The sequence below is a fragment of the Stegodyphus dumicola genome, chromosome 9 (genome assembly GCF_044657685.1).
Source record: "Stegodyphus dumicola isolate Sdum_Otavi_A_Nest chromosome 9, ASM4465768v1".
In the NCBI taxonomy this organism is placed as follows: domain Eukaryota; kingdom Metazoa; phylum Arthropoda; class Arachnida; order Araneae; family Eresidae; genus Stegodyphus; species Stegodyphus dumicola.
Window position 1 is genome coordinate 72,416,414 of NC_140776.1, and position 18,047 is coordinate 72,434,460.

The following is an 18,047-nucleotide window of genomic DNA, read 5'->3' on the forward strand; positions in this document are numbered from 1 at the left end:
TAATGCTGATCAACTATAATAAATAGTATTTATAATAAATCTACTCCTACAATATTTAAAGTAAATCCAGAAGTTGAAAATATGACAAGAATTTCTGGATTAGTAAAGAAGATTCAGAAGTTGTGTATTGTTCAATACTGAAAACTTCAACTGTACAAAATACAAAAATAAATTGCACACTAAAAGTCTGCATTACAGTAGCAACAAACTCTTCATCCTCAACATATTCTTTTAAGTATAAGATGACTATTATTTTATTAATTTCAATACTTTAATATGTTTTTAGTTTCTAATTTTGGTTGATCTTTACATTATGGTAACTTGGCGTTTTTTTGGCAAAAATTTGGCGACCAACTCTCCTACAGCAACCCTCTATTTTTTTTCCCCACCGCCATTTTGTCTTCACGAAGTAAAGACATGTTTCTTTTCTTTTTATCTACTGAACACTTCTTCCAACAATCTACTAGCCGAATTACACTTATGCTAGAAATTTTATCTAACAAAACTGCTTAATCATGACAAATATTCACTGCAAAATTGGGAAAAAGTGCACAATACCATACTCCTTACGTGTTTTTCAAAATAACACATACACATAAACCATGTACACGCCGACTTATTTTTACTTAAAAAAACATCCCAGAATTGCACAAAAATAGCATTGCGCACACTCTTCACTATATCCATGTACACTGCTTTTTTCTCATAAATTAGAAACATTTCACGAAAATACATGACAATTTTTTCAATCTTTAAACCCGGTGAAAAGAACATATATGAAATTACCTGATCGCGAAAAAGTATTTACCCTTTCCAAATATGAACATTTCCACATATAAAATAAATAAAATATCCAAAAACTTTTACCTCTAAATCATCTATTACATTATAAACGTCACCAACGAATTCATACCGCAAACATTACAAATACTTAGTGTCAAATATTTAAATTATTTCCATGCACGTTTACTTCAACTTAAACATGTACCAAATTCCTACAAACATAAAATTCACAAAATAACTATCATTTAATTAAAATATAATTAAATTCAAAAACACTACTTAAAATATAAATAAGCACATACATTAAATTAATAAAAATTAGCTTACAATCCTAATTACTTTAAACTAAATCATTGCTAATAACAATTTTCCCAATAATACCAAATTACTTTACTTCCACCTTACATTTAGAACAACGCAACGTAATATCCTCAAATAATTAAAAATACTAACTTACCTAATCTTCTTCAGAATCTTGATTACGTGTCTGATAAACTTTTCTTTAGTTACGGCCATGGGATCCAAAAATTCACAAACACTGTTTCACACAACACAGAATAAACCAAATACATAATTTCCAGATTTTTTCCCGATTTCCCCCCTTTTCCGATTAAAGAACCGTAATTCGTCCATTAATATCACATGACATATCCCATGATCTCTCATTTCCCTCACACAAAATAATGCGTAATCGGAACTGAGTACTGCTCACATTATTACCAAAGTCCCAGGTAGTAACCTTTATCGCCTCCAAAATGTCGCCAAACTACCAGTTACCATATTGTAAAGATCAACCCTAATGTTCTTCATGGGTCTCTAAGATTGACTAAACAAAGAAACAAAAACTCTCAGCTTTTTTCCAGAAACATTGAATAGTCATGAAAAATCAATATTAGTTTATATGTCCCACAATGAAATTATAAATCAAAGAGAACATATTATGGATGTGAAGGGTTGAAAATGTCAGAATGAGAATAAAAAAAACTGATTTGAAAGAAGTCAGATAACATTTATAACAGCTATATGCTTTATTTATGGTACCTCTTACGAGTTATCACATATAGTTACATTCTAAGTCATTATAAGAAACTTTTCTGAGAAACACATTTCTTACAGCACTAGTTTGAACAGAAGATTTTTAGCTAAAATGATTGCTCAGCTATCTGCTGTATGTATATAATTGAAACATTTTATGGGACTGGGGAGGGGATAGTTTTTAAAAGAGAAGAAACAGAGACTATGCTTCTGGAAGTTTTCAAGATAAGTCAAACCAATCAGATATCCTGGAAGTAATGACTTTCTTTCAATATGCAATTGAGAGGAATTAGCATATCTGACAGCAATTTTATGTGCTTACATAAATTTGATACCTTGATGATGCAGTTCGGTCATTTTCTACAAAATGAGAACTTACAGTTGCCAAAAAAATATTACATAAATATTTCACATTTTAATTAGGCATTTATCCCAAAAATTAATTAATAAATTACTTACAAGCGAGTTCTTTTGTTTCTTTTATTCTGGTGGAAATTTCATAATGATCACATTATGAATGGATATAAAGCAATTGTTCCCTTTAACAAATTTTGCAGCAAATGTATATATATCTGTAGAAGCAATTTTATGGCATGTGTTTGTATTTCTGAAAAAAATTTGCAGCCATTTCTTCCCTGCAAATCTTGCAAATACATATTTTAAAACTATGCAAAAAGTGTTATGATTTTCCTATAAAACCATTAAGATACAAGAAAAAGAAGGCATTTGAAAATGGCCACATTGGCTAAATCAAACTGAAGAATTGTTACACGCTTGGTTGTCAGAGTTTGGCGCATTTTAAAAATTTGGAAACTTCTTCAAAGATGGTTGTGTTAATATGTGAGTATCTTATTAACCAATATGGGTGCAAAACATTAATATCAGTCAATTTTTTGTCAAGAACTCTGAGAACTGATAAATTCATTATAGATGGGAATAACCTGGTAAATTTCCATTACTGAAATATGCAGACAGAATAAAATCCACTAAAAACTAGACTGTCACCACAGTTACCTTGCTATCAACGGAAGTTTCTGACAGCAGATAAAATACTGGTACTGATGATATTTGCATTGCAGTAATCAGTGTTATTTCATATGATCATAAAAACATGAAATTTTATTAGTAATAGCACACACATTGATTTCTATTAGAAGAATTTTAAAACTTGAAATTTATGATTATCTTATACAGAAGAGGGAATAAAAAAAAAATTGTTTTTACTATTTAAAATTTTAGGAAATATTTTAACATTATTATTTTATATTAAAATAACTTCTAAATGAGAAAAAATAATATACTATAGTGTAGTAATGGATTTCAGACATTATACCTGACATTCAGTCCAATATATATGAAAAAAGGCTTGCCCTAATAAACTTTTAGTTCCTTCATCAGGCAGTTTGTCATCGGAAAATGGCACAAAATTTGCAGTCACGTAAACAGTTTTTGGATTTCTCATATGAGACCTATAAATCAATTTATTATATTTACATTCCATATTCATTAACACTAGTATCAATACAAAGAAATAAATTTTATAATACTAGTTTTGAACTTAATGACAAAGAAACTGATTCAAACAACAGGTATATATAGTAAGCACAGAAAAAAAGAAAAAAAAAAAAAAAAGATAATAATGACAGGGTGCGTGTGTGTGTGTTATTATGGCAAAGACTCAAGGGCTATCTGACTAAGGGGAGGACTTTCTATGGGAAACTGGCTTGTATACACGTTACACATGGGGAAAACCAAGAAAACGCCCATGCAGTCAGCCCATTCGCAGGATTCGAACCTCGGACCGAACTATCAGTGTTTAATGACTTTACCGCTCGGCTGCTGGTGGGCCCTAATATGACAGGGAAAAAACACTAAAGCATTATTTTTTACAATCATTTTTTTATTTATAAGTAGAAGAGAGCAGCCATAGAAGTAAATTAAGTGTATTCCACCAACACTTCTTCATTAACCACTTGCGCTAAAAAGACGTGCCATGCACATCGAGATGCTTTTGTCTCAAATCGCGTGCAAAAATAAAAATAACGTTGTGCACATGTCGCCTAACAACAAGATTGTTTATTTCTCAAGTTACAGCTCTGGATTGCACTCGCAGATGCGAAGCGGCATAAATGAGACATTTTACCACTTGTTATATTGTAGCCCACAGCAACGCAACCGTGAAGTTTAGTCGTAGCGCAAGTGTTTAAAGCAGCCACTGTGTTTAGTCATCAAAGTTGGAAAAGTTAATGTATAAATTTCAAATATCAGAAAGAACCATGAAATAACCACTTTGAAAAGGAAGAACCATTTTACCTTTAATGACAACTCAGAAATGAAAGCTTAAAATATGTTTTGAAGTATGTATAAGACAATGATTATCTTAAGACTGCACTTATCATTTACATGAATAATACTCAAATGTTCATGTAAATGATACATGAATACAAGACCATGAAATGCTCAAATGAGATTACCATCAATATTTTGAAAATTAAAAATACCAACCAAACTTAGCAACAAGAAGCTTGAAAGATTGATAGACTTAGACTATCTAGCTCATATCTGAGTTAACCCCAAAATGCACATAGTTGCCATTTGGCAACATACTCATATTTAGTCATGTAAATCAATTCAAAACTCAAATTTTAGCTTACTGCATAGTGTAACTAATTGGATGGCGTAGCCCGCATATGGTCATAGGGCAAACTTTGTTTTGCAAGGTGGACCTAACAAAACATACTGTTTACATATATCGTTTTTGAAGTTTCAGTATGGTGTAACGGTCACTATTGCGAGTGGATGCGTATGGTGTGGACATCATTTGTGTTTACGAATTTTTTATTTCGTGTTTGTTGTTATTTTTATATATTCGACATTTTAAAATTGTTTGAACAAGTTTATAAGATATGTATTATTACATAAAATTGTTGTTACACATTTGCCTAGCCTTTTTTTCGTATAATATAGCCATTTGGTAACTATAATATTTTTTCAAAAATTGGAATAAAAACTTAGCTTCGTTTTTTTTTTTTTTTTTTTTTTTTTTTTTTTAAAGTATTTTTCTTATTTTATTTGATATCAATTCTAATTCTAATGTAGTTTTGACTTGAATTAAAAATATAAAATTAAAATTAAAATTCATGCATATAAGGGTTAAAAGAATGAATGATAATTTAATAATAATAATAATAATATATCTAGCTCATATTTAGATGGCTGATCACCCAGGTTTGTATGATGTTTCATTTAATTTTCAATAAAAATAGCTAACGTTTCTAGAATAAAATCAGGAGAAAGTTCAAAATTTCAGCAGTAAAGAAGAAACTGAATATGTTTAAATATACTCAGAAACCTGATTTATTTGAGAAATAATTAACTACATAATACACAAAAGATCAATCTATTCAAACAAAGGAATAGCAATTTTACCTCTTTCTATTAGTCTGCAAAATGACTACACAAGCCAGTACACTGAATGCATAATAATAAAATTTAATGATTTAGAAAGGAAACATTTTAAAAGCACACTTTGAGATATAAATTCATTTTTGAACATTCTGAACTATATGGGTCATTTAAATGAAAGTGGCATTACAATCGCTTTGAGAAGTGGTTTAATGATATCTATATAAATTACTATACAAAAGAAAGAAGTAATACAGACGTAGCAAATAGGATAGATAAGTCACCTTGTAGGTTGAAACAAGTGTCCAGCTGTCAACGAGATGTGGATACCTGGGTGAAAAAGCTCTGGGGTTGGTTGTGGAACTAATTTTCAATGGCAGCTTGGATCTCATTATCATCGGCAAATCAGAGATTCTTCCCTTCAGAGATTTCTTGAGTGGACCGAAGATGTGGCAGTGACACAGGGAGAGACCTGGGCTGTAAGGGGGATGTTTGAGAACTTCCTAGCAGCATTGCCGTAACAATGTTTGACAGCCACCTGAGGAAGAGCATTACCATGCAAGAGGATAACCCTGCATAACAGCATGCCATGTCGGCAGTTCTTGATATTCTGTCTCAGTTTCTGTAATGTGGCCATAGGCAGCCATTCCAACAGTAGTGAGCCATTGACATCAAAGAAGCACGTTAAAATGACTTTACCAGCTCTAGTGGATGTGTGAGCCTTCTTCGAGCATAGGAATGAAGAAGTGTTGCCATTCCATGCACATGCTTTTGGTGGCACCATGTTTCATTAGCAACAATAATCCTTGAAAAGAATTTGTTCCCCATTTCGTAGTACCGCATAAGGTGTTGCATGGAAACAGGCATGTAATGAATCTTCTGGTCCTCTGTCAAATGTTTTAGCACCCACTGAGCACAAACCTTGCAGTATTGCAAACTTTCTAGCAATATTGTGTGCAAACTTCCTATGCTCATAGGCATTTCCTCGGATATTTCTCGAGTGGTGATCCGCCGATTCATCTTCACAAGATAGTCCACATTTGCAACTGCTTCCTGGGTGATCACCACATGTGCTTGACCAGGTCATGGCCTGTCATCTGTACTGCTTCTTCCACTATGAAAATCCCTACACTATGGGGATACCGATCTGCATTTCATACACTCCATGCCATACACATTTTGCATTCGACAATAAATTTCAGAAGCACTCACATTTTCTGCTGTTAAAAATTGCATGACCATGCATTGACATTGTTTGGAGGCACCCATAATGTGAACAATGCCTTTTAACGTGCTCCGACGCTATCCCACATACACCTGGAGGAATCTTATGATATATGCACTCCCAGCACTCTGTGTCTTCTATAGGGGCATGCACAGTCATCTTTCTCTTCTAATGGCTTGAGTTATTACAGCAGTGCTACTTTCATTTGAATGGCCCTTATAAATTGATATTAAAAGATCTTTCAAACAATAAATTATTTTAACATGATAAAATACTAAACCTTTTCCATTCCATAGATTCTTCAGGTAAGCCATCTATTATGCCTTTCTTTAAATTATTAAAAAGTTTTTCATCTCCAGCACCTAAAAAGCAATGTTTGGTATCAAATGCAAATGCACTGCAAATTTTGAAAACTTTTTTTTTTTTTTTTAAGTAGTGTATACATTATAATTTTGAAAAGATGTTTTATTGCCAAATGAAAGAAACCAACACATTATCTTTAATTAAAGTTGTTACATAATAAGAAAAGGAAGTTTAAATTTCATGACAAAAGCTACAAATAATAGAAATTTAACTATGTGATTGCACCATTGTTTAACATGTTGAGCACAGTGCCGGTCCCTAGGGACCGGCAGCAAACTTTCCATGTGGCCGGCATCAGTCCCTGGGGGCTGGCAGTGAGCTTTCCGTGTGGCCGGCATCGGTCCCTGGGTACAGGCACAGGAATTTTTGTTTGGCTGGTGTCGGTCTGCGGGACCGACAGTATTAAAGTTAAAAAATAGATATGATCAAATTTAGTTTTAATGAAATGTATTGAAACATTCTAAACAAAAGTACGGCTTAGCTCGCAGCCGGATGAAAGGAAAGGACTGCAAATTCGGCGCCACACTCAACCTGTTAAATACAAATCAAGTTCATTGATAGATTTATGTGGAAAAGCAATATAGCTATTTGAAATCTTAATTTAGACAAAATTCAATATCAGATTAACAGTTGTTAATTCAATTAAATTTGTAGAACTATATAAAGTTAATTGTTTTAATTTTTGTGCTAAGCATTTTATTTACTGAAGTAACAGTATTTTTCCTGGGAAAAAAAAAAAATCTGAATTGGTCTATTTAAATGGCATTTGGTTCATTAAGACTCAAATGTTCTAAAAAATTTAATAAATGTGACTTTAAGCATATATTGCATACCATACAATTGATCATAGAATTTATTATGCAGCAATGGTAGGGAAAAAACAGAACAGTACTCATCAGTTATACCTAGTTGCATATTCTTGATGATAATGTTTCGGTGACAAAACATCTCCAACCAAATTGTGAAAATATTTATCTACTGTTGCATCAAATATTCTTTCAAAAAATCTCTAAATATAACTGAACTATTGGTCACAGTATCTAGCTTCCAGCACAATTTTTCTGGTGTGCACATTTACAATGCAAGAGCAAAAGTTTTACAAGCATTTTTTTTTTTTAGGGGGGTACTTTTGCATAGCATGCAGTTCTTTTTAAGTAAATTTGAATTTTTTCAAATATTTTGTTGCTTATTTTCACTTTTGATATTTTGTTTTTCAAGCAGCAAAACATTATCAAAGAATATGTGACCAAGTATAACAATAAGTACCTAAAGAACAACTAAAATTTTAAAATGAATGTAAAATTTTAAAAACTAAATCTTGTTACCTGCTAAAGTAACATTAAAATCAGTTTTAGTCTAGCAGTTTTACATAAAAATTATACATTTTGAGAGCAAAACATATAGTTTTCAATATATTTTAATTTTACGGAAATTTTCAATGAGCAGAATTATTTTTACTCCTTGAAAAATTTCATAAGCCTACAATTTAATATTTATTCAAATTAAACTTTTAACACACAATAAATTTGAAACATCAAGAAGCATAGACAGTCTCAACTGGCTATTCATTATGCTAAAATTAATTTTCCTTTTCTGTAAAATCAACCTCAATCTGAAGTTGAATGTTGCCTTTAAAAAACTAATATGTAATTAACAATGGCCGGAATTTTCACGCACATACTGTAAGATCAGTCATCAACTAAAATTTCAAGCTAAGAATTCTTTAGTTTGGATATTTCTTCACAAATTTTACAAATTAATTAGTATTATTATAATCTACATATTTAAAAACTACATTCTTTTACATTTTGTGTTTAGTCTCAAAAGGTTTAATGTTTTAAAAGCTTAATAGTTCAAAATGTTATTATGACATTTATAAACTTTAGATTTTATGAAATATTTTCATGTTCTAAATGTTTTTACAAGAAGTATATTGAATAAATATTAGTTTAATCTTAATAACCTTTTCGAAATTACTAAATACTATAAAACATTTAAAATGTAAATATTCACCAATTTTTGTATGAAGAAGGAGCAGTTAAATTACATTAATAAAATGCATTTCTATGTAGACCAGTTTCCAAACATGAGACTAACTGTTGTAGAATTGTAACACACTTTTTTAATCATGAACCAGCATTAGAATTAATATATTCCAAAGACTTGATGAAAACACTTTTGTATATTTAAGATAAAAAAGTCTAAGCTATAATAACACCAAAAACACACACTTATTTATCTCAAATAACAAACAAAAAAACTGAAGACCAGAATAAAAATATAAGCTAAAGCACTTTGTTTTAAATTAAATTTCTGACAAATATTTCATTTAGAATCCCATAATGCCTACAGTCCAAACAGCTGCCTATGCAAGCCTACTTCTTAATCCAGTTAATAGTTTATTAATATATCATTTATGGCAGGTTTAAAACATAGATGATATAAAACACCAGTTAAGGCGCTGATTTTTAGAGGATGCCTGCTAAGTTATTCTCATAAACCAGAATTAAATAAACATACGCTTCACTTGAGTTATGAGTATGTTTGATTTATATGAAACAGCAACCATATTGATCATTTAGGCCACCAAATATGCTGAAGCCATTAAATGCTCTAGCACCAATCATTTGCAAAACACAGTTCCCATTGCTTATTAAACTTCCTGGTTAATAAACCCAGCAGCTTATTGCATTCAAATTTCCAAGAACCAAAACAAATATATAATAATCAATAGAAAATTTGCCATTTATTAAACTTATCTCTGCCATTTATAAAACTAAATAAAGTCTGACTGTTCAGATCCAGAATAAACTGGTTGTAGGTGATAAATGCTGTTTGTATGTAGTAGTTCATTCATTTATCTTTCAGTTATGTAGTACTTCAATAAAACAGGTTTAGCAGATATTTTGGCTAACGTAGTTAGAAACAAAACCCCCTGGGGTGTTAAGTACACTTCTCTATCAGACACTGTTTGCAAATCTCTTTGTCTGGACTAGAACTGAGAGAGATTGAACACCTTTATCTTATGATTGACAAAAGTATAACTTATGATAGAGTCCTCCTTAGGCATTGGAAACTAGTTCTTTGATTATAAATGAATTAGTGTCTCCCACAGCTAAAGAATATGTGGTGCTTAAGTGAATACTGGTTCCTTTATCCAAACACCAGTTGATAAAGGATGGATGTGGAGATCGATGGATACATAAGGTTGCAAGGTGTATCAGAAAAACATCACAAAATGCTTCTTTACATTTGATTAGTCTTTGATTAGTAAAGAGGAATGATCTCTGTAAGCTGAAAGAGAAAGAAAAGAAAGCATTAATTATGCCTATAATAATTATACAATGAAGGTTGACATGACAGACAAAGGAGCAATCTCTCTATTGGCAAGAAATGGGAATTTCGGATTTAAGCAAATCATGGAAAGAAACATTTTTATTTGCTGTGCGCATGACTTGTAACATGTCAGAAATGCCTAAATGAAATGATTCATTTCAGAAAGAAAAATATAGACTGCTGAAAGATTATATGTTTGGTTTTGGTTTGTGCGATTGCAGCAAAGCCTCGAGGGTCATCTGCCTAAGGAGAGAGATGCATTCATGGAGGAATTTCTAAGAGAAACTGGCTCATATACATGTTGCACATGAGGAAAACCATTAAAACATCCATGTAATCAGCCCGTTTGCTGAATTCAAACCTCGGACCAAACTACCAGTATCACTTGCTAGTGGGCCTCTACGATATGTTTGGTAAATGCAGCCATAGAGAAGCAGCTTTTAAGGGGCTTTAAAAAAAATTGTCTTAAAGAAATAAAATTGATAAAAATATAGTAAAAAGTACAATGACTCAAGCATGTACAAAAGAAATGGAAAACTGAGAGAACTGAAACTGCTCTTCTAGAATGGTTTCAAGCTATTAGTTTAAAATAATGTTCTAATTTCTAGAACTCTTTGAACCAAAAATGCTGTAGAATTCACTATAATGCTAGGAGAATATTTTGTGCCAAATGATAGATAGCTCACAAGATGGAAAGAGAGAAATATCATTGTTTATCAGAAACTACATGGTGAAAAGCAAGGGGCAGATCATCATTCGTCTTAGAAATGGATAAAAGATGTTTTATCCATTCTTCTAAAAGAGTACAAGCCACATGAAAGTTATAATACAGACGAAACTGGTCTGTTTTACATGCATTAACGGAGCACAAATTAATGTTTAAATGTGAAACAGCAGATGGTTATAAGAAATTTAAAAAAAAACATGTTACTGTGTTATTAAGATGTAATATGGATGTAACAAATAAAAAGGTGCCAGTAGTTGCTGGAAAGAGTAGAAAACCTCAATGTTTTAAAGGAGTCCATAATTTACCTTTAACTTACCATCACAAAAACTCATGGATGACACGCAGTATTTTTACTGCTTTTTTTCTGAAATCGAACAGAAAACTGAAAAAAGAAAAAATAGCTTTTCTGTTAGATAACTGTGCTGCATACCCATTTGATTTCGTTCTGAAAAATATTAAATTAATGTTTCTTCCTGTAAATATGACTTCAAGCATTCAGCCATTAGACCAAGGTATTATAAAGGCTTTTAACTGTAATTACAGAAAAAGTGTCATTCAAAAAGAATAAACATAATTGAATCTTCAGAAAATGTAAGCACTTCAAAGAAGATAACTAAATCGATATCTTTGATAGAGGCTATGCATATTACAGTTAATGCAAGGATGCAATCTCCCAAGACACAGCTAGAAACTGCTTTAGAAAACATGCTTTTTTTATTTAGAAGCCGCAGAGGAACTGCAAACTAATATTTTGGATATCAATGAGGGAAAGTACATAGATAGCAATTGATTGTAATAAAACAGCATGATAAAACACTGACAGTGATGTTATAGAAAGTTAAAAGAGCTACGAAAACTGAAACTAACAGTGGAAGTGATATAGAGGAAAGTGATTACATTAGTTACATTAGGTTACATATACAAACATATATTAGATTACATATATTAAGATAGTTAACTTTAGCTGAATCAAGAAAAGCACTGCACATTCTAAGAACTCTTGAATTGGAAGGGGGAGATCAGAAAAGCTACCAACAGTTTTACTAGCTTGAAAATACAACTCAAAGATTGTTGACAAACAACAAAAATACAGATAGAGCAGTTCTTTATAAAAGTTTAAAATTTCATCAAGTATGTAATTATAAATTTTTTTTACAAGAAAATAAATTTCCAAGTTTCACAAAGTTTGATTTTAACATTAATTTTTAATTAATAATTTAGGTATTAATTATTAGATTAATTGTTAGTTACTATCTAAATACGTTCAAAGTTGATACCATAATTTACAATATTGAAATCACCTTTTATTAAACTCATCTACTTAAATAATAAACTCAAATATGGTCAGAACAGAAGTGATTTTAATAAACGTCAGATACTGTATTTATTTACTGATCACCATATAAGCAGGCAAAAAGTTTTTTAAGACAATATGAATCATCACCCAAATGTATTCATTATCCAACATGAGATATTACTCTAGAAATTAAACTTCAATAATAAATAATGAAATTTAAATTCCACAATGCAAACATCAAATAAAGCTACATACAATAATATTTTCATAAATTCTCTCAAAATATCCTTGACAAAAATTGATGATATAATATCCAACTGCATTTTTAGCATATCTTTCTTCACCACAGAATGATCGCTACACAGTTACCTTGAAACCTCTGGTAAATCATATATACCATTAAACATGAGCTAATTAAACATGAGACAGCACAAGTAAAGTATTTTCCCTCCTTTTTTATGAAAGTTTAATGATAAATAAGCTTGTACACTAAAGTCATAAAATTATATTTCTAATAAAATCGTATATATAGTCAGCACACGATATTTGGAATCATGTTTTGTTCCTTAGATCGAAGGGGCGGATATATAAGAAAAACTAGAATAAAAAAAGCACAGTTGTTGCAAATAATAACATAACTAACTGCAGCTTTAATAATTTTGAATAGAAATATGCAGAATAAAGCAAATGTCAGCTAATTTCAAACGTATTCTACATCAAACCCTTTTAAAGATACTTGTTTACATTTTAATTTGATGAATTAATTTGAATAACAGCAAAGAAAGAATGCATACATGTTACTACAGGCCTGCTATCCATTTTGCATATTTACTGTATATATCATAGATATAATTTTTTAAGAAAAATAATTTTAAGACATTATCTTATTAACATGCTCCTAAATTTGATTTTGCAGACGAACAACAAATTAAATGATAACTTAAATGCTGTTGCCAAATTGTAAATAGTCAATATTGATAGAGATATTAAATGCTGTATTTCATTCTACATAGATCATAAAATTGAAATATACTTCTAAAAAGTATATACTGTTTTAGAAGTATATACTAATATAGTCGAAAGACTTTAATATATGTCTATCTGCAATTTAATTTTTGAAAATTTTGTATTAAGCATTGTAGTATGCTTACAACTCATCTCGTGTATCATATGAAACCAGACGATAAACCGCTGACCGCATGGTTATGTTTTTTTAAGTTAAGTGTGACGAAGTTGATTAAACTTTAAAATATTCTCTCGGTGAGTATTGGAAAGGGTACGTTCTTTTTTAAAGTATAATCTATGGGAAAGTTAGTTTCGTTGTATTTTACAATTTTTAATGTAAAATATATTATAGGTTTTTAATGGACTCTTTAATTACTTGTTAAACGTCATGTTATAATCTGAGTGCCTTAAGCAAAATAGTTATTTAAATTTTAACTTTTGCTTGTCAAAAAGATTTAATGTCTTAAAACATGTATTACTAATTTTTACGTCAAAATATTGGGTTTGAAAATTAATACATTTTCTTTGCAGTAGAAAATTACTATTGAATTACAAAGTCGGGGGTAAAGTGCTGAATCACCCACTTATTTGTTTGGCGCTTTTTACAAGAGTAAGAAAATTGACAAAAATTTTTGTCAATTTTCTTTGACTTTTTAAGTAAAAATAGGTTGATGTGTGCATGGATAAAGTCAAAGGAGTGTGCAATTTCATTTTTATGCAATTCTGGGATTTTTTTTTTTTTTTTTTTTAAGTGAAAATAGGTCGATGTGTACATGGATACCGAGTATGTGCAATTCTTAAAAACGTGCCAAGCAGTGGGTGATTCTGCACTTTTCCCCAAAGTCATTTGCAATAAATATGGAGCATGACATTATCGTGCACTGAAGTAAAAGACATCTAGAAGTCATATGGAATTCGGTACAGTTTTCTTATAATTTGTATTGTTTGAAAGTTTCGGCCACTTGAAGAAAGCAAATGTCAGTAGGCATTTATAAAAAGAGAAGTATTCTTTAAGTGGTGAGTTAAGTTTTCAGTTTAATAAAATGTTATTCAAAATTTGAACGATTTCCCAACAAAAGTAGTCTTCAGGAACTGTAATACTGGATACTAACAATTTAAAGCCAAGTTTTCATAAGCATGTGGAATCTGATCTATTGGATGTAATGGCTAAGTTGCAAGAGAGAAAAGTCTTTTGTTGAAAAAGCTTATTAAAATTTATGAGACATAAGAATTCTAGATTATGGTAGCACTGAAGAATAGCAACTGAAATCAATAGCAATAAAGATTTTTGAATTTGAAATATAATTTTGAATCTGAAAAATAATTCTACATTTTAGGAAATGAAATGTGGGCCTCTAGCTGCTATGCCTGAAAGATTCATATTCCTCATCAGTATCCATATTTAAATCCTTTTGTTATGTTAACAGGTTTTAAATTTTATTGCTCATAAGATGTTAATTTTGAATTATTTTATTCTCGGAAAAGTATTAGTAGATGGTAAAAGAACCAAAGATAATTGCATCTTTGAAAGAAAACCACTTTTAGTCTCAAAATTTTTTATGACAGTCATGGAAATTAAGAGTGATTACTTTTATGAGACATCTTATTTATCCCAGAAATGAATATTTCATGTCTTTAGTTGCACAAATTATACTAAAACAAGTTGAAATTGTAATTAAAATTTATTTCCATAACCTTCTTAAAATAATTACCTGCATTTCCATCCACGTAAAGTATTTTTCTAGAGTCTGTAAGATATAAAAACCTTCAATAATTATGTAATTTGAGGAGCAGTAAACTACATTGTATGCATGTGCCTTCCCCCGGGTCGACGTAGAGAACTCTGCGAAGCTATTGGCTAGAATCTGTACCTAGGCAGTCTCATCTATGGGGATATCAAATTTATGAACCTAGTGGTTCTGGAGGCCCTGGAAAATTTATGAACCAATGGTTCACTCATTAGCTGGCCTGGTTGTCTGGCAAATCCTAGAGCAGTGTGGCTCTTGTAGCCCGCGTGTTAACCCTCCGTGTTCGCTGGATAATTTCTCCAGCTGTGACTGGCAAGTAGCAAATCTGATGACCAGTGTCACCTAAGGTGATGCGTCCTTCTCTCTAAGGTGCGAGGGCGAAGGTCAAACCTCTGTGCCTGGTTCTAAGGGGCGAAGGAACTCGTAGTAAGGTCAAGTCTCGCGGAATGAGGAATGCCCGTATCTTATTATATGCATGTGTAAAAAAGTATTCATTTCAAAACTTATGAAAGAAAACAAAATGTGAACTAATAAAAAAAAAAGGTCAATGATCCATAAATCTATCAGACAAAAGTGTAAGAATTGAGGCATGATATCCTATATGTTGTAATTATCTTATAGGATTGCACTATATAAGTGTATAAAAAAAATAAAATTTGCTTTCATGTGGTAAATGTTCAAAAAGATTATTAATATTAAATTTATATATTAGGCCTTTGATATATTTAATGTCGGTGTGTCTTTCAGATATATACTACATAATGGAATATATAACAGATGAAGCACCTACGAAGAGTGTGGGCAAAATGTAAGAGAAAGTTTTCCTAGAAAATCGCTGTGCCTAATATAGCTAAGGTTTTCAGTTATCATATCGTATAAATGTATAAAGTATTTATGTATTTAGTACTATTCATGTCCATTTTTTATTATTTATGATTATTTGATGCATTGTGATTTATTACTTTTAAGTTGGAGAATGTAACATCTAAGACATTCAAGTACCAGAAATATTTACACCTGTGCTTTCTTGTTTTGTAAAGTTATTTAAAAAAATTGTTTAGTTAATATTCTTGCAATATCCTAGCTAAAATAGAGTTCTTTGAATGGTAGAATACTGAAGAAATATGTAGCAACTGTTCGCTGAGTTCTTGTGCATAAGTAACGACTCTGGAGAAGGGTTAAAATACCCTTTTTATTCTAACTCAAAATATATTTACTGATAGCCCCCTCTCGGGCATACAAGAAGCCTCCACTTGGCCTTTAACTCAAAATAGAAAGTATTGAATTAATCTAATGCTAAATAAAATTAATCAACCAAAACTGCACAGAATCAAACCTGCAGAGTTGACTCTTGATTAAGAATAACCACCGTATACTTATATTAAGTATGACTGTAGAATAGCTATAACATGGCCGAAAGACAATACTAAAGTAACTCAGACCTCAGTTTAAGTACTCATTTGTACCTTATTTGCATAAACTGAAATACTGAAACTTCATTCTGGGAGGAAAACGTAGGTAAAAAATTAGAAGGTGTACGAAAGGTGTGATCCAAAATAAAAATATCTATCAGGAAAATAAAGTAAAATCCTACATTCTCATTAATAATTAGTTTAGTAACTAGATGCAAATGATAGTAAAAGTTAATAATTTGTGGATTTTGGCCTTGTTATTAGGAAAAACATTTGTTCTGAAATATTGCTTAAATAATTATTAATGGAAGAAAAATGGGTACAACTCTGATATATGCCCTAATTTCATCAAATGTGGCGATATGTGTTCTGCGCTGGTTTTTGGCGTGATTGCGTGTTGTATGGCAACCCTGTTGACGTTGAAAAGTCTTTCACTGGAGTTCGTTGGTTCCCGTCATGCTTTGTGTCTGAGAAGCTAGGGGGGAAAGATTTAATGGTGAAAGTTGTTGAATTGAAGTTCGGCATAAGGAAATATCGTCGTGGTCATCCTGTTGAGGGGCAATGGGTATTTGGAGGTGTGGAAAGAAGGTATGGGAGATTATTTTTAGTGGTTGTGCATGATAGAAGTAGGGATTTGTGATTATTTGTTATTTTATTTATTTGTGAACCATAGTATGAATTTTCTGGATAGTGTGTCTGGCTGTCATATAAATACGATACTAGTGATTACGTGGCGGCATGTTAAAGGCGGTATAAAATTGGTATATCTGCTCTTCGAAAAAGCATTAATGGTAAGTGCATTTTATTTTATTCTTGTTCTTATTTTGTAGAATGTAATGTTCATTGTTTTTTTTAGTATGAATTTCTGTCGTTATTGTTGTTTTTTTGAATTGTTTGAAATTTATTTTAGTTATTTTGTTGATTAGTGCGTACCATCTGAATTCTGCAATTCGTAGATGTTTTTTAAAGTTGAAACGGAACGCTGTGTACATGGTATTCTTTGAAATTTATTGTTGTTATGTTAATTTATTAAAGTGAGGCGCGCGTAGTTCGTAAATTCGTTTGTTGCCTAAATTGTGCAATTCGTAGATGTTTTTTTAAGTTGAAACAGGATGCTGTGTACATGGTATTCTTTGAAATTTATTGTTATGTTAATTTATTAAAGCGAGGTGTGCGTAGTTCATAAATTCGTTCGTTGCCTAGATTGTGCCATTCGTAGATTTTTTTTTAAATTAAAACATATCGCTGTGTACATGGACTCTTGTAAAATAATTTTGGTTAGAAACTTAACGGTTTTGCTACCTAAATTTTTTGTTTTTGTTTCGGAATTTTAGCTTAAATTGTGTGTTCAAAACGTGGTTTTTGGAGACATTTTAGGCTTAAAGTTCGAAATGTAGACAAAAAATTTAGATAGCAATATGGCAGCGTGGAGTTTCTCGCCAAAAATATTTGGCGAGAAATTTGCCGCCTTGGGGGCGCATATCAGAGTAGTTCCGAAAAATGTACTAATTTGAGCTATAAATTAGGCAGATTTCAAATTTAGCTGAATAGGTGTAAGTTTTAAAATACAGGTGATGTGACAGCAATGCATATTACAAAAGAGCTGGCAGAATTTGGAAGCAGTAAAATATTTATAATTTAGTGAAAGAGCAGGTGGCAATGATTAGGGGTAGCAGATGTTGCACTTAGGGAGGGTGCAAAAAGATCTGTT

At 31.2% G+C, this 18,047-nt stretch overlaps 2 protein-coding genes across 5 annotated transcripts in view; one reads left to right on the forward strand and one right to left on the reverse strand.

The window, feature by feature from the left end:
- SIDL (SIDL trafficking protein particle complex subunit 10) overlaps positions 1-13,115 on the reverse strand; it is a 92,080-nt gene extending 78,965 nt beyond the window's left edge. For 2 of the 3 annotated variants that reach the window (XR_004757212.2, XM_035352753.2), the window contains exons 1-3: positions 12,966-13,115; positions 6,729-6,810; positions 3,152-3,287 (exon numbers count right to left, since the gene is read on the reverse strand). Coding sequence is in view for 2 of the 3 variants with exons in the window: in XM_035352753.2 (XP_035208644.2) it covers positions 3,152-3,287; positions 6,729-6,810; positions 12,966-12,990 (243 nt within the window). In the remaining variant the exon portion in view is untranslated. Of the gene's footprint in view, positions 1-3,151; positions 3,288-5,507; positions 6,642-6,728; positions 6,811-12,965 lie in introns of those variants that run through there. The other variant, XM_085823603.1, reaches the window with a different exon arrangement.
- Positions 13,116-13,333: 218 nt separating this feature from the next.
- The window catches only part of Nmd3 (60S ribosomal export protein NMD3), a 51,181-nt gene continuing 46,467 nt past the window's right edge, over positions 13,334-18,047 (forward strand). The window contains exons 1-2 of one of the 2 annotated variants that reach the window (XM_035352754.2): positions 13,334-13,431; positions 15,672-15,732. In XM_035352754.2, coding sequence (XP_035208645.1) covers positions 15,686-15,732 — 47 coding nt within the window. In that variant the 5' untranslated portion in view covers positions 13,334-13,431; positions 15,672-15,685. Of the gene's footprint in view, positions 13,448-15,671; positions 15,733-18,047 lie in introns of both variants that reach the window. The other variant, XM_035352755.2, reaches the window with a different exon arrangement.